The sequence below is a fragment of the Chrysochloris asiatica genome, unplaced genomic scaffold (assembly GCF_000296735.1).
Source record: "Chrysochloris asiatica unplaced genomic scaffold, ChrAsi1.0 scaffold00060, whole genome shotgun sequence".
NCBI classification, from domain to species: Eukaryota; Metazoa; Chordata; class Mammalia; order Afrosoricida; family Chrysochloridae; genus Chrysochloris; species Chrysochloris asiatica.
In genome coordinates, this window is record NW_006408578.1 from 8,740 (window position 1) to 34,469 (window position 25,730).

Here is a 25,730-nt window from a genome sequence, read left to right on the forward strand (position 1 = left end):
GAGTGCTTAGGATAACTACAGAGCTAGTTTGTACACTCTGAAGTGTCACTTCCCTTCCCAAAGAAAATGCTCTCCTGTTTCAATCTGAAAGTAAGCTATTCCACCAAATCAAGAGTCTCAGGGAATGCTCGACTACCCCTCCACCACCCCCCAGAAATCTCAGAACCAAATTGGCAGCATATTATAAAAGAAGAGCTGACAGAAGAGTGGGGGAGGGCAGGTAAAGGTGTACGGAGCTACCCACATTGAATTATCCATCTTTCACTAGCCAGCTAACTGAAACCTGTTATCAACTTTGTATAAATCACCAGATTGGTGTTTTAAATCTGTGTACCTTCCAATCGTTTTCTAACAAGTTAGGAATACAGAAATGATGTTCAAACAATGACTATGTCTTTAAGAAAAAAAAAAAAAAAAAGTTCCTGTTAAAAATGTTCGTTGTTTCGTGACCATACAAAAAGAACCCCCAGTAAATAGTTAAAACTGATTCTTACAAAATTTGCTGCAGGTTGGCAACTTGCCTCAGGATACTGAGGTTTACAACATAACTTCCTAAAAGGTAACTCAACTTGCTGGCTGCGTTGCCACTGAACTGACATCCAAGAGGATTTTGCCTCTTCCTTGACTTGATCATTACAAGTAAGATACAGAAAAAGTCCCAGGAAGGTGCCTGTGTTGTGTCTCCAGGCCACTTCCTTGTCACCACCAATGGATCTGCTTCAATGGGTGGGTATGTTCTTGTGATGAGGAGTAGCTGTATTCTTGCTACTTCCTTTTTTTTTTCCCTTTAAACTTCACATGGCAAATGGGTGTTGAAATTCTTGTCTCCACATCTATTATTTTTAGAGTCCATAATGGTGTGTGTGGTTCATGGCTGCATGGCATGTCAAACGCTCGACTAGACAGGTTATATTATGGTTAGATTGAGAAGACTGGTGTGGGTTGGAAGGTAGACGTGCTGAACATGATCCACACGTGACCTGCAGACTGGACAACACTGGAAAAGAGAAGCCACAACACCTGTTAGAATACCTGGATCGACCAGTATCTTCCAGCATTCATGTTTGGTCTATATTACATTAGGTTTTTCTAAGTAAGAATTGCTTATAATTGCTTCTGGCCTTCATCAGGCAGAGATATCTTTGCTTTTTTCAAACAGATGCAGAAGTTTAAACTTTGTAAGGGACTGAGACTATGATAAGGTGCAAAATGTATAAACTGAAGAAAATGTTAGGTTTTTAAGTCAAACTCTAACTAAGGCAATTACTAGAGACTTCTTTCTTTGTAGGCTGTGGTCCTTATTAAGCACATGATCCCACCTTAGGCAATTATTGTTGTTGTTGTGAAGTGCTGTCGAATCAGTTCTGACCCAGAGCAACCTGGCAATTATAGGAGACTTCAAAAAAGTACACAGGCAAAAAAAAAAAAGGAAATTTCCCATGAACCTTTTGAAGCCCTCTCATATAAGAAACCCTTCCAGAGACTGTATGCTCTTGGCTCAGCTGAGACACTCAGATCAACATGATAAGCCCAAGTGTGATCACTGGATCTGATCCTAGTCACAGTTAACAGTTCCACATTCCTGGCTGGCTTTTCAGCATCGCATGCCCCTTGAAAAGGGGAGAGCCTTGGACACAAGGGTAAGAATACAAGGGTGGAGAATGAACACTCCACGACTGCTCCTGAGGAGACAGCTCACTGGAACAAAATATAATACTCTCAGGAAGGACACAGGCATGTGTTGGCCCATACTTAATGTTGTATACTGCTGAGTCAGTCCTGACTCACAGAGACCCTGTATACGGTTTCTAAGGAGCGGATGATGGGTTTGAACTGCTGATGCTATAGTTAGCAGTACAGTGCATATCCTACAACGCACCACATCAGGACTTCATGGTAGAGCCTGAGAATACAGTTCTGAAGATAGTAGCTTCCAAAGACTAGATGTCATTTAGAGCTTGTTTTGATAAAACCATAATGGCATTTAGCAAACACTTCTGAGAGATGAAGACAAACTGAAAAAATGACTGTAAAAGAAAATGTAACATACAAGAAAAGGAAAACTACTATAGATGAGTAGCTTTTCTTATATTTTATTTTTGTATGTACATTAACAATAAAATTAGTTCGACCTGCCAATTCAAGAGGCATCTAAAGGTATATGCAATAAGAAAACAAATCAGTAACTTATCTTCAGAGTTAACCGAGAGTTAACTAATTAGTGGTGGTGGTGTGCTCTGGAATTGGTTCTAACTCACAGAGTTTCTGTGTATTGTTTCTGAGACTGTCAGTCTTTATGGGATCAGAAAGCCTCGGCTTTCTCCCTCAGAGCACCTGGTGGACTCAAACTGCTGACTTTGCAGTTAGCGGTCCAAAATGTCCACTACGCTATCAGGTCTCCTAGACTACAGCCTCGAAATCTAAGTACTCTTTCTCAAATATTTTAAGTTATTAATAAAGACCATCCTTCAAAGTGGCAGAACATGGGCCGCAACATGAACTGGGAGAGGACTTCCTTGATCAGGAGCCTCAGGAGGGCTGGACTCTGGACCTTGATCCAGCCATTAAGTGTTACTTGGTTTCCTTATCTGTCTTGTGCTTTTCCAGATCTTGAAACAAGTCTGATTTAAAGTAATCCTGCAGTTGAAATTAGTAGGCTAATCTAAAATGTTCCCAAGGGCGTGTTATCTTTTAAAGACAAGGGATAAAAAAAGAGCCTTGTCATATAAGGATGGGAGCTCTCGTTTGTGTCTGAGCATGCGATACAGGTGACCTTCAAGTATGACCTGCGTGAGTGAGGGGCTCTGCTCACCTGTAGCTGGGCAGCACAGCTCTTACAGCACACAGTGTGGCCGCAGGGGCAGAAGGTGGAGTTGATCTCCTCTTCGCAGCACGCCATACACAGCATGGCCTCCTTTAGCTTGCGCAGTTTCTCCTGCAGGGCGCGTGTCTGCTGACAGCTGAGGCCCTCGCAGCTGCTGCAGTTCATGTTGCTTTCTGAGGACTTCAGCGGGGAGCCTGGGGGGCTGTGGTCGCTCCTGGACACCAGGTCCACAACGCCGGCATTATAAAGAGCCCGCCGGGCATGGTCATAGACCTCCTTGGATGTTCTTTTGATATCAAAGACATACTTCTTGCCAAGGTTGATATTTTCATTCAGAAACAACGATGCCAGGTGGCCCTTGAGGTCTCGGCTATACTGCATCATGACCGCACTGGTCACTGTGTCGCACCTGTGGGGAGAGAAGGGACATCTGAGTCAGTGCGCAAAAGCCCAGCCATTTCCTGCATTAGAACTTCAGTGGTAACAATATTCATGCAGCGGACATTTGATATTCCAGTCTATGGACTTGAAAGGGACTTACCAATTTTGTGTGTGTGAAAGGTTTCACTGATTCTACCTGTGATGGTTCTCAAGTGTTTCCAACATACCTCCCATAAAGCCACAGTGAAAGGGCACCTCCCCACTCCACAGATACGAGCTACAGCCCAAAGGAAAGTTCTCTTTGAAGTCTAGTCTTTTTTATCTTAAATATTTCGACATGTGTTCCGTTCTGCTCCACAAAGTGTGTCGATTTAAAAATAAAAACCGTTTAAGGTTGCCTACCAATTAAATTTCTGATCTTTCATTTCTCCAAATATTTGAGTCTAATCACAACTCGACTTCAAAGGGCTCCCCCGCTGCCAGAATCCAGAGTAGAGATACTATTAAGAAAAACTCTTGACTACACAGTTAGGCGCTTCAGGAAGGTCACTCTCACAGAGGAGAGCGAGCCAAACCTCGACCTTCTGCTGGAAAAGGGCAAAAAACAGCAGCAGAACAGGCCCCCCAGGCCGGGAAGGTAGTATAAGGGACTAAGGGAGGAGGCAATCACAGCGACCCTCTGGGTGGCTCATATACATGCACTTTCTGTGGGAATAGGCCAGCATTGGTAAGAATATGCCACTGCTGAACCAAACACCCAACAGCAGCCGAGTTCTTAAATTCCCTGGAAGACTCCTGGGCATTGGCTACAAGAGAAGATATGAACTGTTTCTGGACTGTTGGGCTTGAGGCAGAATGTCGGCAGGGGCCCGTACCTGTAGAAGGCATGTGTTTCTGTGACAGCTCGGTAGAGGCCACTGGCTGCCCTGGTGCTAATCATTTTAAACAAGAGCACAATACTGTTTCCAGACTCTTTGGTGACCGTCAGGTACACATTCTTTCCTGATTGGGTGGCCATCTGCACCACAGGATACGCGATCCTAAAAGACGGATAGAGAGAGTAAGTGAGTCCAAAGGAGGGATTTGTCTGAGTTGGGAGTGTTGTTTTTGGCTGTTTGCATAGGGACCAACAGTAAGAACAGTCACTTTGGGACTTACAATGTAGCTACTACCATGTGCTGCTAAGTCAATCCTATGTGCGACCTGTCATAGTAGAACTGTGCACCACTGGATTTCAGCGGCTGGGTTTTTGGCAGTAGACTGCCTGGCCTTTCTTCCAAGGTGCCTCTCAGTGGACTTGAACCATCAACCTTTCAGTTAACCGTTTGTACCATACCCAGGGTCTCCTCAGAGTATAAACACAGACTGAAAACGGCTATGCTTAAGTGGAAAGAGATGTGTTTTGTGCGGTGTGTGAGTGTATAGGTGAAAATGAGTTTTCAGCAGCATTGAATGACTTATTTGAAATATATTAACTGCCTTATCAATCCAGTCTGAGTTAGCATTTTAAAAAAATAAATGGTTATCAAGGCCTGCAAAACTTCATGTACATACAAAAGTGAAACTTGCTTTTCCTGAGGGATAACTTGTCTAGTAAATCCCCCTCCAGAGGCTCTTTTCATGATCAGAGCTACAAAGTTTGTGGAAAAATGGAATGTAAGAATCATGGAATTTTCCCATGAACCTTCTGAAGCCTCTGTATATATGAGAGAACTTAAATTTTTTATTTTTTTTAAAGTGAAGGCATGGGTTACCTATTAATTGGGCTAAAGTCGTCCTTGCAGATGGAGATTCCTTCTGGTCCGACCCCGATGAGGAGTCTCTGTCCCTCGCTGTCTCTCACAGAATGCCACTCTATGCCGTAGTTCTCCATGGCCGACACAATCTGTAATACCTGGTATTCCGCGGAAGCCTGACTGGTCCCTTCCAACTCCTTATGCTTTGCAATGATGCTGCAGGGCACCAAAAAGGCAGAGCGTGACATAGAGATTAGCTTGTAAAGTTGTTTCAGAAAAACCTGTATGGTTTCAGAAAAATAGCACCTGATTTCTTCAGCAAATTTTATATGGACACTGACACCTACGAATCACAAATATTTAAAAGCTGTTTAACCTACTCTTCACTCATTGACTATCTCCTTCTCTAAGATTTCACATTCATGACAATAGTTAAAAAACACCACCACCTCTACTATCTGACTGTTTTGCACTTTAAAAAACTATGTCTGACTGTAATGAATGCCAAGGTGCAAGAAGTGGGCAGCACCAGATGTAATGGGAAGGCTATGTGTCAGCCTGGCTGGGCCACAATTCTTAGTGGTTTCACAGTTATGCAAAGGTGTTGTTGTTAACTCATAGAGGCCCTCTAGAAGGCTTCCAAAGGTCAACTGGTGGGTCTGAACTGCTGACCTTGTGGTTCACAGTCCAGTGCTGATCCTACAGTGCAACACTAATTTGTGTTCTGATGTGGTCATCTTCTGTTTTCACATAATATCAGTTTTCACATAATGACTTGGTCTTTGGAACCTAGCCATGTCTCTAAATGAGGAGGTGGGCACACCCAAGGGCATGACCATCCGGAGGCAGGGTCACTGAGGACCATACTAGAGGCTGTCCATCACAACAGATAACAAAATGAATCCTGCATGTTTTACAGCTATAAACAAATATTATAATAAAAACTGGTGTTATGCAAAAATAAAGATATGAAATCACACCATGGAGAATGAGTATATCATTACATTAATTGTGAAATTAGATCCTTACATAACCACCAGATTACATCATCATATAACTAGCCAACCATTGGGAACCATGACCCAGCCAAGCTGACACATAACCTTAACCATCATAGCCAGGTACTCTTGCTTCACATCTCAGCATCTTCCACTGCCAGACAACCATCGCAAGCGAACGCACAAAGTAGTCAGTTGGACAGTTGATATTTTACTGTTGTCATAGATGTGAAATGCTGGATAACGAAATAGTCGGTATGTGGGGGATAGGTGTATCCCCTTCCCTTGAGCACGGCTAGACTTACTGACTGGCTTCTCATGAACAGAATATAGCAGAAGTGATGAGTTGCCATTTCTGAGACTAGGTTATGAAAAGAATGGGACTTGCGTCTTGGGTGATTTCTCTTGCTCTGACTTGGACCGTCTGCCCTGGGGAAGCCAGCTTCCGTGTCTAAAAGCAGCCCTGTGGAGAGGCCCCCATGATGAGGGAATGAGGCCTGTCAGCAGACCACTTGAATGAACCGGAAAGCAGATCCCTCCTCCTTCGTTGAGCCTCAGATGAGATGGAAGTTCATTAACAGCCTGGCTGCAGCCTCATGAAAGATCTTGAGCCAGATGGCCCAGTTAAACTCTATCCAAATTCCTGACCCACAGAGCTGAGAGATAATGTCTGTTGTGTTAAGCCTTTAAGCTTTCGGGTAATCTGTTAAGCAGGAATAGTTAGCTAACACACCTCTGTTAACCTTCTTGGTTTACATCTTACTGGTATGAAGGAAACACACCAAAATACATGATAGGCTTTAGGAGCTCTGCCTTCTTAAAAGTTCAGAGCTGTTTGATTTTGTGCAAAATTGTGGCTATATAGCATTTCATATAAGGACGTTTATTTTGTGTGCATTACATCTTGCATGTCCAAGTATCTTGAAATAAAAAACTGAAGAAGCTTTTGAATAGGTAAAACTGGGCAGTGGCCCAATTTAGATCTCACACATTATCTGTCTACATCAGAGATTCCTTTCCTTCTGGAAGTGCTTGTAAACTTTTGAGATCCAAGACCATCCACACTAGTCCTAAACGCAGCCTCACCTGTTCAGGGCAGCGCTGGAGAGCTCCTTGGCACACAGCTCTTCGTAGTTGTACTTGGCAGTGTTCTGGTTATAGTCTCCAAACTTGGTCTGGGCCAGGAGGGCGTTGAGCTCCACGGCCTGCTCTGGGGAACACTGGAGGTGCCCCGCCAAGAGGGCCTCCTTTATGTGCAAGAAAAAGATGTGCCTGTAACACAACGTAACATGAGGAGGAAGTTAGAACGGGGAGTGGCCAACATTTGATCTCAAGCTCGATGCACTCACTTTTAAATAGAGAAAACTGGGCAATTTAAAATATGACCCTAAAAATATCTAATACTGGAGAACCTTTTTAAAGCACAAGAATGAAGACAAACTAAGTCTCTTGAATAAAAACTGTGCATTTCAGTACCTGAGTCACACATGACAAATGGAATGTATTTACTCATATAATCTTAATTCAAACAAAAGAAATCTAATTAAGCCATGCTCAGTAAAATTCAACTTATAAATTGGACAATAATTACAAGTTTTGGCATTATTGATTTTTCAAAAGAAATGATCTTAGTCAGAAAAACAAAACAAAACAAAAACCCTTTATCTTCATGTGGATTTGGAAATCATCTCAAGGAATTCCATTAAAAATAAAATAAAGACAAGATCTTCATCTTTATTCCAATAGCCCCCAACTCTCCAGTCTCAGCCTCAACTCTTCTCCTAAGAATCACTTTCAAAAGCCCAAAGTCTATACAGGTCTCCACCCGGATGCTCCTTGGCTGCCTCATTCCAAACCAAACGCATGGTCTTCCTTCCCAAATCCCCTTTTCTCTTAGTGGAAAACACAGTTTCACTTTTTTTGTTTTTTTATAAGTTCTCTCCTTTTCTCGCTCATAGATTCACTTCTGACTCTTCATCCTACTGCCGCCTTCATCCTACATTCTGTCTCTGAAGATTATAGATTCATATCCATCCTTTCCATTTTTACCTCCTCTGTTCTCCTTGCAGCTCTTATTGTCAGAGAACTGACAGTAGCTTCTGAATGGATCATTCTTCATCTAGACTCACGCTCCTCTTCCTTCCATGCTGCCTGCTTCTAGCATAAACTTGTCATATCTCTGCTCCAGAGTCCTTCAAGGGATCTCCACACGTTGTTAACATGAAACCCAAGAGTCTCTACACTGGGGACCCAGCTGTCCAGTCAGCCTCCTCCTTTGCAATTCCTTCCAACCACAAAGCCCCAGGAAAATACTCGTCTTCCTGGAAAAAACCAAGCCTTTTCCTTTTTCGGTGACTGGCTGGTCTTGTTCCTCCCTCTGTCGTAAAGGCTGTTTGTTTCCCCCCTTGCACTTGGACCCCCTGACTTTTGGGGAGACAACCCTTCCATTTCTATCACATGCCAATGATTTATTCCTATATACTGCCTTGGAAACCCATACAGGGTTACTATGAGTTGAAGCTGGCCCGATGGCAGTGGGCTTTGGGTTTTTTTTTGACAGGAGTCCCCAGGTGGTACAAGTGGTTAGCACATTTGACTGTTAACCAGATGGTTAGAAGTCTGAGTCCACTTAGAGGTGCCTTGGAAGAAAGACCTCGTAGTCTACTTGAGGAAAGACAGCCACTGAAAGCCCAGTGGTACAGACACACACGAGTCGTTGTTGACTCAACAAATGGTCTAGCATTTGATCTGCTTTAACATCTGTTAGTTGTTGTTGTTGTTAAGTGTCTTTGAGTTGGTTTTGACCCATAGAGACCCTGTATAGGATTTCCGAGGAGCGGCTGGTGAGCTTGAACCACCTACTTTGTGCTTCAAACCAACTTTGCAATCCCAGCGCATTAACCTACAGTGCCACACCAGGGCTCCAACATCTGTTAGTTAGTTGCTCATATATTAACTTCAGAGACCAATCTTAAAGTGCCCAAAGAGCAGAGAGCTCTATAATTCAGGCAAAAGAGCTCATGGTAAGTGATTAGTTTATAGATGCCAATCTCACTTTTAGTCAGTTTTTGCCTGTTCTAATTCTAGATTCAAAAAGTTTTTGGAAAACCTCCATTGCCTTTTAACTCCATTTTACCCTGAACTTTTTGAGGCCCTCTGGTATAGAACTAGAATCTACATCTACTAAAAGTATCCCACTTGGAAATTTTAGGAAATAATCGAACATTGTTTCCTGTCAACCTATATTGCCGAAGACCAGAGGAGACAGACTGGTCTGGATTATGCCATTGGTCTCCGGTAACAGTGAATGCATAACTTCTCTTGGTGAGCTGTCAAGGCCTCTGAAACATGCTGACATGTCCCAATATCTCTTCCATTAATAAATGAATTACAATCATGGGCAGCTCTCTGAAACGCCAACAATACATGAGTTCAGTTCCCCACTTCAAATCCAGCAGCCCTATTCCAGACCCCAATACTGCTTTCACTGTCTTGGGTCTAGCATTCCAGGTATAGGACTTACACAAGAAAGGCAAGACAGGGGACGTGGGAGACAATGACACTGGAAATTCAATGAGGGGTTATAGTGAGAATCTCAAACCATCAGGTGGACAAGATCCATTCATCTTCCTTTAAGAAATGTTTGTTTACCTTCAATGTGCTCTGCCTTCTGATAATGCAAAAGGGATATTTAAAACTGCCAAACACTGACACTTTTCCCCCTTTATTCAAAACCCCTAAATTGAAATTTCAGTAAGTATGCAGAACAGCACTGGAAGAAGATAAGCATGGTTTTTATTAACCCAAACATCTGCTAGTCTTTAAAGTATTTCTGACATACTGCTAAACCCAGAAGAGGCCCCCACTGGGGCAAAGATATAATCACAGAAGTAATGTGTTTTAAAATAGCTATCTGAGGACTGAGGTCTAGATTCTCACAAAACTTCGGTGTTCCAACCTAAGAAAAGCATTTTCCACCACCATTTTGGTACACTTCATCTTTGCTCTTGTACACTGGCTTCTACATTCAACCAGGGAACCTGTTATCAGAGGGGGCTTCAAAAAGTTCTAGGAAAATTCCATGATCTTTTCTTTCTTTTTAAAGTTTTCATTGTGAATTGAGTGATAGTTTACATGGGAGAACTCATCCTCCTATCGTATTTCATTTCATTGCAACGATTACAATCCCCTCCATGCATCATCACTCAACACTATTTGCTTTTATTCCTTTTGTTGTTGTTTTTTTCTTCTGAATGTACACACAAACATTCAGGAACGTATAATCATTTAAACAATCAACCAAAGGGCACGTTCTGCAAGCCTGTCTCCTGGCTGCCAGCAACACCCATTATTCTTTTCATTACATTTTTCCACGAACTTTCTGAAATCCCTCGAGTATTCTTAGAGAAGTTCTGTGAGGAGTGATTTTAAGGATATTGCCACAAAGTTTCCTCAGTTCAGTTACTGTTTTTGCAAGAGATCTTTTAACTTATTTCCCAAGTATTAAGTTAGACACCAGCTCCTGCTTTATTATAAACATGTTGCTGACGTTGTTAAGTGCCATTGAGTCAGTTCCGACTCATAGCGCCCCTATATTAGGTTTCTGTGGAGCAGCTGGTGGGTTTGAACTGCCGATCCTGTGGTTCACAATCTAGTGCTGATCCTACAACGCCATACCAATCTATCAAAAAGGAGGCCTGGTGGTGCAATGATCAAGTATTTGGCTACTATTCCAAGAGATTGATGGTTCGAACCCACCCAGAGACTGAATAAGAAAAAGACCTGGTGATCTGCTTCCATAAAGGCTGCTGTTGCTCTGGGCTGTGAAGTTGAATTCATCTCATAACAACCAGGCAGGACATAGCAGAACTGCCCCATAGGGCTTCCGAAGCTACCATCATAACTGGAGTAGTTCGCCAAGTCTTTTCCCCTGAGGAACTCCTGGTGTGTTCCTACAGTCGGCTGTTTGCTTTAGTAGCTGAGTGCTTTAGCATGGCATTACCAGGACTCCTCTCTCGTGTAAAGATTAACAACCTAGAAAATCATATGGGCCCCGTTCTGCTTGTCATATGAGGTTTCTATGAGGCGAAAATCAACCCCAGGGAACCTGACAACACCACCAGAGCTGGCAAAAGGAGTTTTCATTGATCCGCTCTCTTTCCAAACGATCTACTCCTGCACGCTTCTGGAGAGACAGCTGTCAAAAATTAAAGACAAAGAAGCAGTAACAAAATGTAAACAGGTGGTCGGCAGCAGCCGGAGAGCCATGCTGACCCTGTCTCCCATGAAGTGTAAGAATTTTAAAAGGGGGGTGAGGGGAAGAAGAGGGAGGGACAAGTGGCCTTTTCTACAAAACTCCACATTCTGGGGTGGGCCGCCAACAGTTCCCTGTGAGCAAGAGAAAGCCTCCTCCCTTACTGTTCACATAAATGTTCTGACACGACAGGGCCTCTGGTGCGTTTTGCAACTTCAAGGTTCTAAAGCAATCTTTTCATTTGAACTCAATACATAATTGCTGTGTATGCATGCAGTGGCTCTGCAGGATAAGCAATGGACTGAGAACCACAAGGCAGGTGGTTCTAGTTCACCAGTCCCTCTTTAGGAGAAAAATCAGGCTTTCTACCTCCATAGAGATTTACAGCCTCAGAAATCATCAACAGGATCGTTGTGGGCTGGGGTCGACTAGATGGCACTTAACAACAAGCACCTCTGTACCAAACTCTATGCTGAGATTAAAGCGGTTAGAGGGTGAGTATGTCTGACCCATTCTTTTTTTGAAGAAACTTAGTCTTCTGAGGCAGCTGTGTGACATAAACTATTGGTGCACCCAGAGTTGCCCTGGAAGATCACAGCCAGCATGAAAATCCTAAGGAACTTGTCTGCTCTGCAACACATGGGGTTGTCACCTGGTGGAACTGACACCACCAGGTGGAACTGACACCACCTGGTGGAACTGACACCACCTGGTGGAACTGACACCACCTGGTGGAACTGACACCACCTGGTGGAAATCCACTTGATGGCAACTAACAACATAGCCTTTTGAAGTGAAGTTTTGAAAAGCTCCTACCAAAATAACTCCGGCCACTAACAAGCTTTTGAGTGATGTGCTTGATACTTCAGAGGAGAGAAGGACGTAAGAGCAGGGATGGCAGACGCTGCTCATTGCTGAGAGCAACCAATTGTTATTAAGTGCCATCGAGTCAGTTCTGACCCACAGGACCCTGTATAGGATTTCCGAAGCATGGCTGGTGGGTTTGAACTACTGGCCTTACATTACAGTTAGCAGCCTCCTACAGTGCCACATAGTAGATCCTGTTTAACGCGTCCTTTCCAAGAAGGTGATGGTAGAGTTTGGAGACAAATTTCCAGCAAGGACTCCAGGGAGGGCTCACTAGTTAGGGATGACTTGGAATCAGGTATTTTCCTCTGTTATTTCTCTCTCTCACCATCTGGTCTGTAACTGACTGGTGTGGTGGATCCCCACCCCTGCCCCAGCCCACCCCCATCTGTTTTTGTAAAGTGGGCAAAAAGTTACTAATCACATCAAAACAAATCAATGTCCTCAAAGAAGTTATCTCCAGCAAACTCTTTCATACTACAGATAAAAAGTGGACCGCGTTTCTAATACAGTATTGGCGATATGCTAGAATCACAAACAGAAAGAAAGCCTGAAAAAAATAAAGAAAAAACTTTTAAGCAAATGCCTATGAATATAAACTACAGACATGACTCAAACTGCAGTTTCTAAACATTCTTCTGGCTACACCTTGGAAATTTATGTGTCATCTTTAACGCTTATCCAGTTACTAAGATAATGGATAGTTTCAATATGGACTACATTTGGGAGTCAAAGTAAAACATTTTGGTCTTTGCATCTTGGATACAACTTCATTTCATATTATTGTAGCATTGTTGTTGCTGTTGTTAAGTGCCATCAAGTCACTTCTGCCTTATAGACCCTGTATAGGTTCCCAAAGAGCAGCTGGTGAGCTTGAACTGCTGACCTTGCAGATCAAACTGATTTTGCAGTCCAGCGCATTAACCCAAACAATTGGGATGAATATAAGGATAGTCAAACTTTAACTTTCATAAGGAAGTACATATTCTTAGTAATTTATTTCAAAGTTCTTTAAATTTCCTTTATTTAAAAAATTCTCTTTTCTGTCTTTTAAGGAATACAGATCATTTAATCAGAGAATTCTTCTGTGAGCAGTCATTTGTCTCGTAAAGACAGCATTTAACAGTCAAAGCAAGAACCTTTTTTGCATTCCAGTTCAGAGCTGCCCATTTGCTCACCAAGGTTGTTAGCCTCAGTTACTGCCCTCCAGTGATCTTCCTCCTCGTGTCATTTTGAAGCCTTTGGTAACACATATGTAAAGTAATTCTCTCCAGATTCACTATCAAGCTCAAAATTTAAATAAACTAGGTACACCATGGAGACCTGGTGTGGCGCTGTATGATAATCACTGCACTGCAAGGTCAATTTGAACAGCAAGGTGGTGTGGTTCAAACCTGCCACAGCTGCTCCCTGGAAACCCTATGAATAGACACTGACTTGACGGCACCTAACAAGAAGAAGCATGGAATAGAGTCTGACTCGTGGAGACCCTATGTATGTCAGAGTAGAACTGTGTTTCAGGAGCTTTTCAGTGGCTGATTTTTCTAAAGTAGATCATCAAGATGCCTGTGGGTGGAATTAAATGGCCAATCTTCAGTTAGCAGCAGAGCTTGTTAACTGTTTACAACACCCAGGGGGGGCTCCTGAAATTTAAATAACTAACCTAAATCACTTGTAACATGGCTAGGAAGATATTAAAAAAAAAAACTCAGTTACCAGTAACGGGAGTGTACTTTTCCTCTAAGGACATGACGGGCTGATGGCTAGTCAGTCCCTCACAGACTTAGACTCCTACTGAGATTATCAGGACACACGCTGTCTAAACTCTGCCAACTTATATTTAGAAACTATCATGTCAAAACAGAATTGCTACAGAAAATTTTTGGTTTGTATTTTAAATTCTAGTGAGACAAAAGTCAGTTTAAGATGGATCATAGACCGAAATGTAAAAGCTGTAAGTAACTTTTTTAGAACTAACTAGAGAAAAAAATACCTTCTTAACTTGGGGGTAGACAAAAATTTCTCAGGACATAGCAATAACAAGGAAAGAAAAATGGATAAACAAGACTTCACCAAAAATGTCTACTGAACACAGGAGTGCTGGTGTGGCCCTGGATGATCAGCACTGGACTGCTAACTGCAAGGCCAGAGGTTCAAACCCACCAACTCCTTCTTGGAAACTCTATGGTTGGAACCATAACACTTAACAACAATTCATCAAAAGACATCTAGAAATTAGGCAGTCACAGGAGAAACTGTATCCTGAAAAACGTAACATATATTGTTGTTGTTAGGTGCCATCGAGTTGGTACTAACTCATAGTAACCCTATGCACAACAGAACGAACAACTGCCCGGTCCTGGGTCAACCTCACAATTGTTGCCACACTTGAGCCCACTGATGCTGCCACTTTGCCAATCCATCTCACTGGGGGTCTTCCTCTTTTTCTTTGACCTTCCACCTTATCAAACATGATATCCTTCTCCAAGGACTCAGTGGTACTTAGTAACAGACAACATTTTGTGTTTGGAGTCCTGGTCTGGCACTGTAGGATAAGCACTACATCCCAAGGTCGGTTTGAACCACAAGGTTGGAGGTTCAAACTCAGTCGCTCCTCAGAAACCCTATAAAAGGTCACTATAATGTGGTGCTGTGGGCTAATGTGCCAGACTGCAAAGCCATTTGAACTGCTAGGTTGGTGGTTCCAGCTCACCAGTTGCTCCTTGGAAACTATAGTGTCGCTATGGGTCAGAACTGACTCGACAGCACTTAACAACAACAAATGTCAGAAAGGAGCTCTGGTAGTGTAGTGGTTATGAGTTGGGCTGCTAACCTCAAGGTTAGCTGTTTGAAACTACTAGGTGTTCCGTGGAAGAAAGATGAGGCTTTCTGCTCCCATAAAGATTTACAGCCTTGGAAAACCCTATGCAGGGTTGCTGACTCCATGGCAAACTACCATCACAAGTCAGAACCAACTTGATGGCACTTAACAACACGTTTCGTGTCTGGGCATGCAAAAAAGAAAGAAAAATGCGTCATTCCACTCTTAAACATAGAATTGACATGAAGGACATCAATGGTACCTTTAGAATACATAAGAAGCCCTAATGGCATAGTGGTTAATCACAAAAGGTCTCTGTAGAAGAAAGATGTGGCAGTCTGCTTCTGTAAGGATTTACAGCCTTGGAAACCCTATGGGACATTTCTACTGTCCTATAGGATTGCAATGAGTAGGAACTGATTAGAAGGCAACAGGTTTGGCTTAGAATAAGTAAATCCTTATGCATCACCCTACAGAATTTACCAACCCTCTGGAACTATAGGATAAGCACTTGACTGCAATGTTGGTTTGAACTGTAAGACTAGCAGTTCAAACACACCAGCCGCTCCTCGGAAATCCTATGCAGGGTCGCTATGAGCCGGAACTGACTCTACGGAACCAAACACCACCACCACCACTTCTTACAAAGGTAAATTATGTAAGCAAGCTTGGCTTATGCTGAGAAAGTTCCTGATGCCTCTGGACACAACTGACAGGCTCCATCAATTTTACACAGCTTGGAATGAGTTTAAGATTACCATACAACATCTGCCAGCAGTTTGCATGTGGCATTTGCTCTGTGGATTTCAACAATGCAACCTATCCTTGATTTTCACACCTCTGGGCCCTGGTGGTGTTGTAGGATGAGCACTAGACTGTTAACCACAAGATCAACAGTTCAAACCCACCAGCTACTCTTCAGGAGAAAAATGAGGTTGTTTGCGTCCTTAAGGATTTATAGCCTTGGAAACCCTACACAGGGTCCCTGTGAGTCAGCATCGACTTGATGACAGTGGTCTTAGTGAGTGATTTTTGTGGAAAAACTGACTTTAACAGGTATTTAAAACTAGTTGTCGGTCTCGATTCTCAGTGATGCCATAAGTGTAGGAGCAGAACTGTGCAGCACAGCATTTTCATCTCGAGGCATCTCAGGGCGCACCCAATCACCAACCTTCAGTTAGCAGCAGAGAAAGCTAACGGGTGGTGGCTCCCACCTACAAACTGGATGAAGTCAGATCAAGTGCTGCTGTGGTCTGAAAACTATCTCAACTTTACAAAAGATCCAGGCAGGGGTAGCTCAGTGTTGATAAGAAAAGCCACAGTAAGCAAAAGGTCTTAGGGAGGGGAGAAAGGAAAGAAAGAATGCCAAACCAGATAATAAATTCCAAACAGAAGACAGTCACTACACAACACTTACAGTGAGGTCCCTGTTAGACAGCCTCAGCTTTACAGTTTACAGAGGCAAAAACATTTCAATATTCTGAGCAACTTCTACTGCCATAAGTATCAGTTAACCCCATTTTATTTATTTCCAAATTGTTCACTCATTAGCTACGCTTTCAGCAATTCAACAATTATCTATGTATCAGGTACTTGCTAGACTCTGCTGATTAGCTCCCTGGTGAGCAGAATGTATAGATTATCAGAGTGACTGACAATAATAGGCAGACAAGCATTATAAACTCATTAAATGCTATGAAGAAAAGATACGAAAGGGCTTCAGAAAGTTCAAGGAAAAAGTCTTTCGTCTTTTAATCCCATTTTTCCACAAGCTTTTTGAAGCCCCTTGTACAATTCGTCTTGTCAGAGTTTATAGTTTCCTGAGCAGGGCTGGAGAAGGCTTTTGGGGGAGTGTTAACTTAGCTGAGATCTGAAGGACTTATCTGGAGCAAGGCAAATGCACTATGGAACTCTAGATGAATTTCCTAGGAATCCAATGTTGAGCATTATAGTACAGCCTTGTCCCTGGGGTAAGCATTATAGTACAGCCTTGTCCCTGGGGTATGAATGAGATCCATTCCTATCCATGTCTTTACTTTGTAGGTAAGTCAGGACAGGTGCAAAGTTCTTATTCAGCCTTTCTTTAGAGTAAGAAAAGGAGTTTTGGAGGCACAGTGGGCTAAGCACTGGGCTGCTGACCACAAGATGGGCCATTTAAACCCACCAGCCGCTCCTCCAGAAGAATGAGACTGCACCCATAAAGACTGATAATCTCAGATGCCCTAGGGGGCAGTTGTACTCCACCCTACAGGGTCAATAAGAGTCAGAAATAACTCAATGGCAGTGAATTTGAAGCAAGAAAAGGCTCAAAGCCTTTTCAATTATATAAAAACTGCATGGTAGCGTAGTGGTTACGAATCGGGCTGCGAACCTTAAGGTCAGCGGTTCGAAACTACCAGCTGCTCCACGGGAGAAAGATGAGGCTTTCTACTCCCGTAAAGATTTACACCCTCGGAAACCCTGTACAGGGTCGCTATGGGTCGGACCCGACTCGATGGCACTTAACAACAACAACAACAAGCAAACGAACGTGACTGTGATAACGAATTTGTTGGGAGTAGAGATCAGTTCTCTCTTTTCAAAATGAGGGCAAATTAATTTAAGATTAAAGGGCAAGTTAGGTTTTCTGGTGTGGTGCTATGGGTTAATGCATTGGATTGCAAGGTTGTTTGAACTAAAACGTTGGCAGTTCAAGCTCACCAGCCACTCCCTGGAAACCCTATACAGGATCTCTATGAGTCGGAACCAAGTTGATGACACTTAATATCAACAATGCAGGATAACTCTGAATTTGCCCAACAACAAAGGGCAAATTAAGAGTCATCCTAAATAACATGTTAAGACCCTGGATGCTGCCTGTATTTTCCTGTGAACATTAATTCAGTACTCATGAGCCCTTGTTCTAGACGAATTATCTGGAAAAGAAAATTCAGATACTCATGAGTCTCAGCTTAGCAGGGCTGTCCTTACCAAACTCACCCAGCTCTGCTAAAATGTAGCAAAGTAGGAAGAACTGTAAAAGGATTCTATGGGCAGCAAACGCTGTGATTAACACTCTTTAGGAAAAGAATACACTTCTCTGTTCTCTGGCTCTGAAAATGCTGACAAAATCTGGTCTTAATGAATAACAGAGACCTTCTGAAAGGTGCAGACTTCAAAGGTCATTATGACTTCAGATCTACTTCTAAGTTGTATTAGTTTTCATCGATAGCCTAGCAAACACCTGAAAATACCTGCCATTTCTATCTCTGAACTCTAAACAAGACAGTTTTTACTTTTGAGGATGGTCCTTCCTCTCAATTCATGAATAAATGTAACAATCTGGGTAGATAAGCTCAAACTAAAATCGGACTCAATTCAGAAACCAGAATAATGCTATCTACTGATCTAAGTAGATACCGGAGATGGTTTTTTTGTTTTCAAAGAGAAATGTACTTAGGAAAACCCCAAACAAAACAAAAACCTGTTGCTTTTTAGTAGATTCCAACTCATGGCAACCCCATACGTTACAGAATACAACTGCTCCACAGGGTTTTCTTTGCTGTAAACTTTACAGAAGCAAATGGCCAGCCCTTTCTTTCTTCCGTGGTGCTTATGGGTAGGTTCAAACTACCAACTTTAGCTTAGTAATAGTTAAGAGTGCGAACTGTCTGCCCTACCCTGAAACCTCATACTTAGGAAAACACTAAGGAAAATAACAGGGAGAAAGAAGCAGAAGTAAAGGGAAAAATGTTATCCCTAGAAGGGATTTAAGAGACAATCTCTTCCTGGGATTTCAATTTAGATGAAGAGCTGGGCTCAGTCTTTGAAGTCTATAAAGTGCTAGTTGGTGGCAGAGCTGCACCTAAAATATAGAACTTCTTCAGTGTTCCACCGTCACAAACAGGCCACTCCACCCCTCATTTTCACAGTGGCCTTCCTAATCTAATGAGAACTACTATATTAACTGCCCTCGGTGAGGCTGACACACTATTAACAAGTAGCTTAGTGGACCATAGATGACATCTCTACTAGGATATTTCAGCACCAGTTAATAAACTGTCCAGATACTTCCAGTGTACTAACTACACCCTTAGAACTTAGAGATGGGGAAGAATCACCTCTCATAATTAGATTGTCAAAACTGAGCTTACTTACTACATAAAGAGGTCTACTATTTTATATTCACAGTAGTTAGTATGAATGCTTCCTACCAAATTAATTAAACATCAAAAAAGTTTCTCAACCATCTGACTTTTGCTAACCTAACGTTGTTGTTGTTGTTATGATGTGCCATGGAGTCAGTTCTGACTCATAGCGACCCTGTACAGGGTTTCTGAGGTTATAAATCTTTACAGGAGCACAAAGTCTCATCTTTCTCCCACAGAACAGCTGGTAGTTTCGAACTGCTGACCTTGTGGTTCACAGCCCGATTCGTAACCACTATGCTATCAGAGCTCCTTAACCTAACATTAGGGAAGATAAATATTTTTGTTATATAAGATCATGCACATAAAGACAGCATTAATTGCAAAGCAAACTGGACCCAAGACAACTTGTGATATCCTAATTAAAAGTTGCCAAAGCTAATTATAAATTATACAACACATTGTCTAGTTATTAAGGCAAAAGACATACACACATACCAAAAGATACACACACATATACACATACATATATATATATGTTGTTGTTATGTGCTGCTTAGTCAGTTCCGACCCATAGCAACCCTGTTTAGGGTTTCCTAGGAGTGGCTGGTGAGTTTGAACTGCCGACTTTGCCATTCAAACTGACTTTGCAATCCAGTACCCACAGTGCCACACCACACATATATGCTGTTGCTGTTAGGTGCCTGTTTATTGCCGTAGAGTTGGTTCCGATTCATAGTGACTATTATATACAGTTTCCAAGCAGTGGATAGTGGGTTTAAACTGCCAACTTTGTGGTTAGTAGTCCAGTGCTGATCCTACAGTGCCACACCAGAACTTTATATATGCCCCCAAAACTCCAAACTCACTGCCATTGAGTTGGTTCCAACTCAAAGCAACCCCATAGACCTTCCAAGGGTGTACCTTTTTTTTTTTTTTTTTAAATTGTGAATTGAGTGATAGTTTACATGGGAGAACATTGGTTTTACACTCATGCTATTATATTTTGTTTCAATGATAACAATCTCCTCCGTGCATCACCATTTCAACAGTATTTTTGCTTCTAGTCCGTTTTTTGTTTTTTGGGGGTTTTTTTGGGGGGAGGGGTTGATGTACACTAAAGCACTCTGGAATATATAAACATTTAAACCACCAAAGGGCACATTCTGAAAGCCTGCCTCCTGGCCGCCAGCACACAGTCTTTCTATTTCTATGAGTCCACAGAGTCCCTCAACTGCTCTTTCTCTCCATGTCTTCATGTCTGCTGAGGCTATATATCTTTATGGGAGCAGAAAGCCTTATCTTTCTCCTTTCCAGCACCTGGTGATCTTGCAGTACAGGACCACACCAGGATTCTGTGTATGTGTATACACACACACACATGAAGTCCTTGTATAGCACTGCAGGATAAGCACTGGATTGCTAACCACTCCTTGGAAACCCTATACAGGGTCACTATGAATCAGAACCGACTCCACATCAATTTAGCAACCACAAATGAATGTATGTATGTATGTGTGTGTGTATATATATATATATATATATAGCTGTTGTTGAGTGCTGTCAAATCAGTTCTGGCTCACAGCGACCTTGTATAGGGTTTCCAAGGAGTGGCTGGTGAGCTAGAACTACTGATCACCGACTTTGCAGTTCGAACTGACCTTGAGGTTGAATACTTATCCTATGGCTATGTATATATGAAGCTCTGGTAGCATAGTGGTTACGAATCGGGCTGCGAACCTCAGGTCAGCAGTTCGAAACTACCAGCTGTTCTGCAGTAGAAAGATGAGGCTTTCTGCTCCCATAAAGATTTACAGCCTGGAAACCCTGTTGTTGTTGTTATGTGTCGTGGAGTCTGTTCCGACTCATAGCAACCCTGTACAGGGTTTCTGAGGAGCCACTGGTGAGCTTGAACCACCAACCTTGAAATATATATGTACACACATACGTACATACATATGTAAGTTCTGTAATTCAGTCAAACCCCCAAACATTCAAAATTTACCTGTGTTTTAAAAATCAACCCAAATGTTTGACTACACTGTCTTTTCAATATGATTTCAAAGAGGATCATGAAAATCACCAGGTCAAACTGGTTACGGGCATTTGTTGAGTGCTATTAGCTATGACTCTTCTAGAGTCAAAGTCCACTGATTCAATAGAGTCAAAACCAAGATAGAAAAACCTGATTCCAGTTCTAATTCATAAAATGTCTCCATTTCTCAAATGAATAAAATGGATTTGATAACCTGAACTAATGCAATCACAGGAAAACAAAGATAAAAATCATGTTTTTGTTGTTTAGAGCTGTTGAGTTGGTTCTAACTCATAGTGACCCTGTATAGGCTGATATGTTTGAACCGCTGACCTTGTGCTTCAAACCGACCTTGTGGTCAAGTGCTTTGTACCAGGACTCCTAAAGATCATCTAGTAGTCGCTATTAAAGTCTGAAAAATCATAAATGCATTATATTATTATTATTTCTGTTAAGTGTGGTTCTGTTAAGTGAATCGGTTCTGACTCATAGCAATTCTGCATAGCGTTTCCTAAGAGCAGCTGATGGATTTGAACCACTAACCTTGTGGTTAACTAGCCAGTGTATCCTACAGTGCCATTCTAGGATTTCAATACAACTAGTGTTGTGAAGTGTCGTCGAGTCGAGTCAGTTCCTACCCATAGCAACCCTGTATAGGGTTTCTGAGGAACAGCTGGTGAATTTGAATGGTCGACTTTGCAGTTCAAAGAGACCTTGCAGTCCAGCGCATTATCCCCCAACGCAACAATTATTAATATTTACATAAAGTCTTGGGTCCTACAAGCTTCTGCAGATTTGAGAAATAAATTTGTGTCATCAAAAATAAGTTTGTTACCTTGAAGCTCCGAGATGACTGCAAAATCAGTAAGGCTACACAATGAACTCTTCAATATGTTGTGAGGTTTAACACAGATACATAGATACACGCAAATATACACATATAAACAAAAGAACAAGAAACCAAACCAGTGACACTGATTCTGATTCAGTGCGACCCCAGGTACTGCAGAGTAGAGCTACCTACCCTTCCAAAGGTTTCCAAAGCTATGGACGATATCACCAGGCCTCTTTGGTGAGCAGTTAAGGACTTATCTACTAACAACACCCAGAGGCTGCTTACACATAGTATTGTTGTTCTGTGTTATCAAGTTGGTTCCTACATATACATACATATATGCATAACACATACTGTGTGTATGCGTGTGTGAGAGAGTCCCTCCTCCCTCATGTAGTGCCAGTGGTTGAGAACTCAGCTGCTAACCAAAAGGTTGGAGGTTCAAGTCCACTTAAGCACTATACAAGAAAGGTCTATTATTGCCCCCCCCCCCGAAAACAAAACAAAAAAAAACTAAAGAGGATAGAGAGAAACTCTGTTAACTGATGGTATGTGGAGGGGACTATAATCAATGTAATGAAACAAGGTATATGAATGTTTGAATATGAAACCGATGATGTGCCCTGAAAACTTTCACTCAATCCACAATAAAAACCTTAAAAAAAAAAAAGAAAGGTCTATTGATCTACTTCTGAAAATTCCATTACAGAAAATCCTATAAAGCCCAGTTCGAACAGCTCTGACACACATGGGGACACCATGAGTCATAACTGGCTAAAGGTAACTGGATTTTAAGTTGTGTGTGTGTTTGTATGCGTGTGATCTACTCAACTGCAAGTTATCTATCAATCTGGTGCAAAGTGGAGGTTTCCACAAATGAACTTTAATTAACTGAAATAAAATAAAAATTATTCTGAATAATAGAGATAGCTAACACATCTTTCAGCATGCAATCACTTGACTATTTCACAAGACATTTTCAGAAGCACTAAAAATTGAATATACCAGCTTCTTTCAAAAACAAAATTAAACATTTCCCTCACTCTTTAAAGTTCCATAAACAAGGCAAAGCAGATGTCAACTTCAAAAATGTTTCTATCAGTATTTTGGTAAATGAACAAAAATAACATGTTAAAAACTCTGAAAAGATACTGTTCACTCATCGTTACTCAAGAGTTTTCACTCATATTTTTCATGTGCCTGGCCAATTTCCAATGATTAGGAAAAACAGCACTCAGACCCAGTTTGTCAAGTTTAAAAGCAGTCATTTTCCTTTTCTGACATGCCACAGTATGATTTAAGGCTCTTGCTTTTCAGAAATAAATATGAAACACCAATTTCCTAGTTTGGCTCATCTTGCAGAAAAGTTATTACAATCAGACTTGGGAAGGAAACATTTTTTCTGTTTGAATAGGGAAACCACAAACATTGGTTGTCTACCACTCCTGGTGGCATTTTTCAGAATGCAAAGAGAGAAACCCAACAATTGAAACCCAGTGATCTTGTACAATTTATCTGCAAGTTGGAATGCAGCTACATCGGCATTTACAAGTTCTTTTATTGAATTTTCAAGAAACCTAAAAAATTCTGCATGAAGTCAGACAGCTCATTGCTACACACTGTAATCTGACACTAGGCTGAAAAAGTTGACCAAGTTGAAGTAACCAAAGAGGAACTGTTTCCTGCTAGAGAACAGTCTATAAATGACCTATAGTAACACTGCTGAGGCAGAGGTTACTATCAGGCATTTACTGGCTTACCAGGAAGATTTCCCTACAACCAGGAAGTCAGGTTTTTTTTTTTTTTGGGGGGGGGTGGATTTTTGTTTTGTTTTGCACTGTGGCACTGATTCCAAATATTTAAAAGTTTTCAACTTAGTTCTTTCATTAAGTTTATAAAGCTTAAAAAAAAAAAAAAATCAAAAACAGAGTTGGAAATTGTTCCCCAAGCTAACTATGCAGTTCCCTCTTCACCTCAAATGAAAGGGCCGTGCCAGGGAAAATGTGAAAGTAACGCAGCAAGTTTGCTGGTGAACATCTCTGGGTAAGGCGGCACTGAGTTGTTTAAGTGGAATGAAAGGTGTATTTGGCATTCGTTTATTTTAGCGTCACTTTTCCTAGTCAGAATCTACTGGACAGCGATGGGTTTGGGTTACCTAGTCTGCTCCTGTAAGATGAGATGAGGCTCCACAAAGAACTTGACTCTCAGTTTAAGCCGGTAAGGGGCTAGCCCATCCATCTGCTGGGAGATCCGATTTCTCAGATTTAGCCATAAGCTTTCACCTTTGCTACCGGTAAATTGCAGTCCAAAATAGTCAACTTCTATGATTCCCAATCGTCTGCACACCTGAAACAAATATGAATGCACCATAGATGAGCAAAATATACATGTACTCAAAGACCACCCAAGATCCCTGTATACTTTTTGGGATATTATATTCTTGTTGCAAACTGTAAGCTGGAAGAAAGTGCTAAGGTTCTAGAGATGCTAACAAGACCATTAGGTGTAGTTTGGAGACTTGTCCTTTCATTAATACTTTGAGCATGGGCAATGACACCCACTGCAAAACACAGGCTTAAACAGGCAAAGGAGGGAATTCCACAGAACATTTTCCTTCTCATTCCAGTCACTGGCTTTTCCTCCACTAGCACAATGCACACAGCTGATCTGGCAGCTTGTTGTCTGAACAATTTTAACTCTCTAGACTCCAACAAAGCAAACCTATTGAGGACACATGCTACAAGTGTCCACTAAGCTTCGCAAGACGTTTCCTAAACATCTCAAGTCAAGGACTTTGGAAAGCACAGCATTTTACTTTGGGATCATATACGCTGCCTGCCATCCAAACTATGCACTATATTTTCTTCACTCTTTGGAAAACGCATACTTAGGAAACGACCAGGGAGTACATTACCAAAAACCAACAATCCTCTCAACCGAGCAAATCCTGAGATGCTGGTTGAACAGCCCATCTCAGAAGCAGTGAGAGACAAGGGCCCAGTTCGAGGGACACCGCAACCGCCTGGAACCATCCCATCCCAGGAGATGCCGCCAGGCCCGGCGAAGATCCACACCACAGGCAGCATCACAGGCACACCTGCAGCAGGTGTGCCGGCTGGGGGCAGGGTGTCCGGGCCCCCGGCGCCGAGGGTCCCGGAGCGCGCGTTCTCCGCGCCCCCACACGGCGCGCCCCAAGCGAGGGGAGGAAAGGGCCGGCCGTGCGCCTGGGGCGCGCTCCCCCGGGCCCCGCGGCAATGCTGCCGCTACCTTCAGTCTTCCCGAGTCACCGCGACGCCCCTGGGCCTCCTAAGAGCGGGGCGCCAGCCTGGCCCGTCGTCCTCACCTGGTTGAGGCAGTCCTCGCCGTTGGCTTTCGCCTCCACCTCCACCTCCATCAGCACCGCGTCCGGCCTCGTCACATAGCACAGCATGGCTGGGGCCGCCACTGCCGCCGTCTCTTTGGTGTGCGCTGCGCTGCCGCCTCGCCACGGCTCAAACCTAGCCCCAGGCTTAGCAAATACGCCCGTCGGGAAGCTGGAGCTCTGCAGACCGACCTCAGCGCCCGGCAGCCGCCTCTCCCTCCCGCCACCCGCCTGCAGCCCAGCTCGCAACTCCGCGGCGACGCCGCACTCTAACAGCCCAACTGCCTGCGCCGCGACAAGGACTCCGCTGATATAGCGGCCCCGCCCCCTATGGCTGGAGCTTCCACCAATCACGGAGTCCGCCCCCCTCCTCCGTCGTCCCGCCAGCCAATAGCGGAACCCGCTCGGCCGCGGCCCGGCCTCCCAGCGCCGGCTGAGTTCTCCCGGGCGCCTGGAGCTGCGGGTAGGAGGGAGACCAGGGAACACACCCG

The 25,730-nt window shown here is 42.8% G+C and overlaps 1 protein-coding gene across 1 annotated transcript; it reads right to left on the bottom strand.

Annotated features, from left to right (window-relative positions):
* Positions 1–907: 907 nt before the first annotated feature.
* On the bottom strand, positions 908–25,516 carry MYLIP (myosin regulatory light chain interacting protein). The gene is made up of 7 exons (XM_006864073.1): positions 25,222–25,516; positions 24,034–24,224; positions 7,026–7,211; positions 4,960–5,157; positions 4,081–4,245; positions 2,813–3,233; positions 908–997 (listed from the first exon to the last, which is right to left on the bottom strand). The coding sequence occupies exons 1-7, from the start codon at positions 25,306–25,308 to the stop codon at positions 908–910; spliced, it is 1,338 nt and encodes a 445-aa protein (XP_006864135.1). The 5' UTR covers positions 25,309–25,516.
* Between the last annotated feature and the right edge of the window lie 214 nt (positions 25,517–25,730).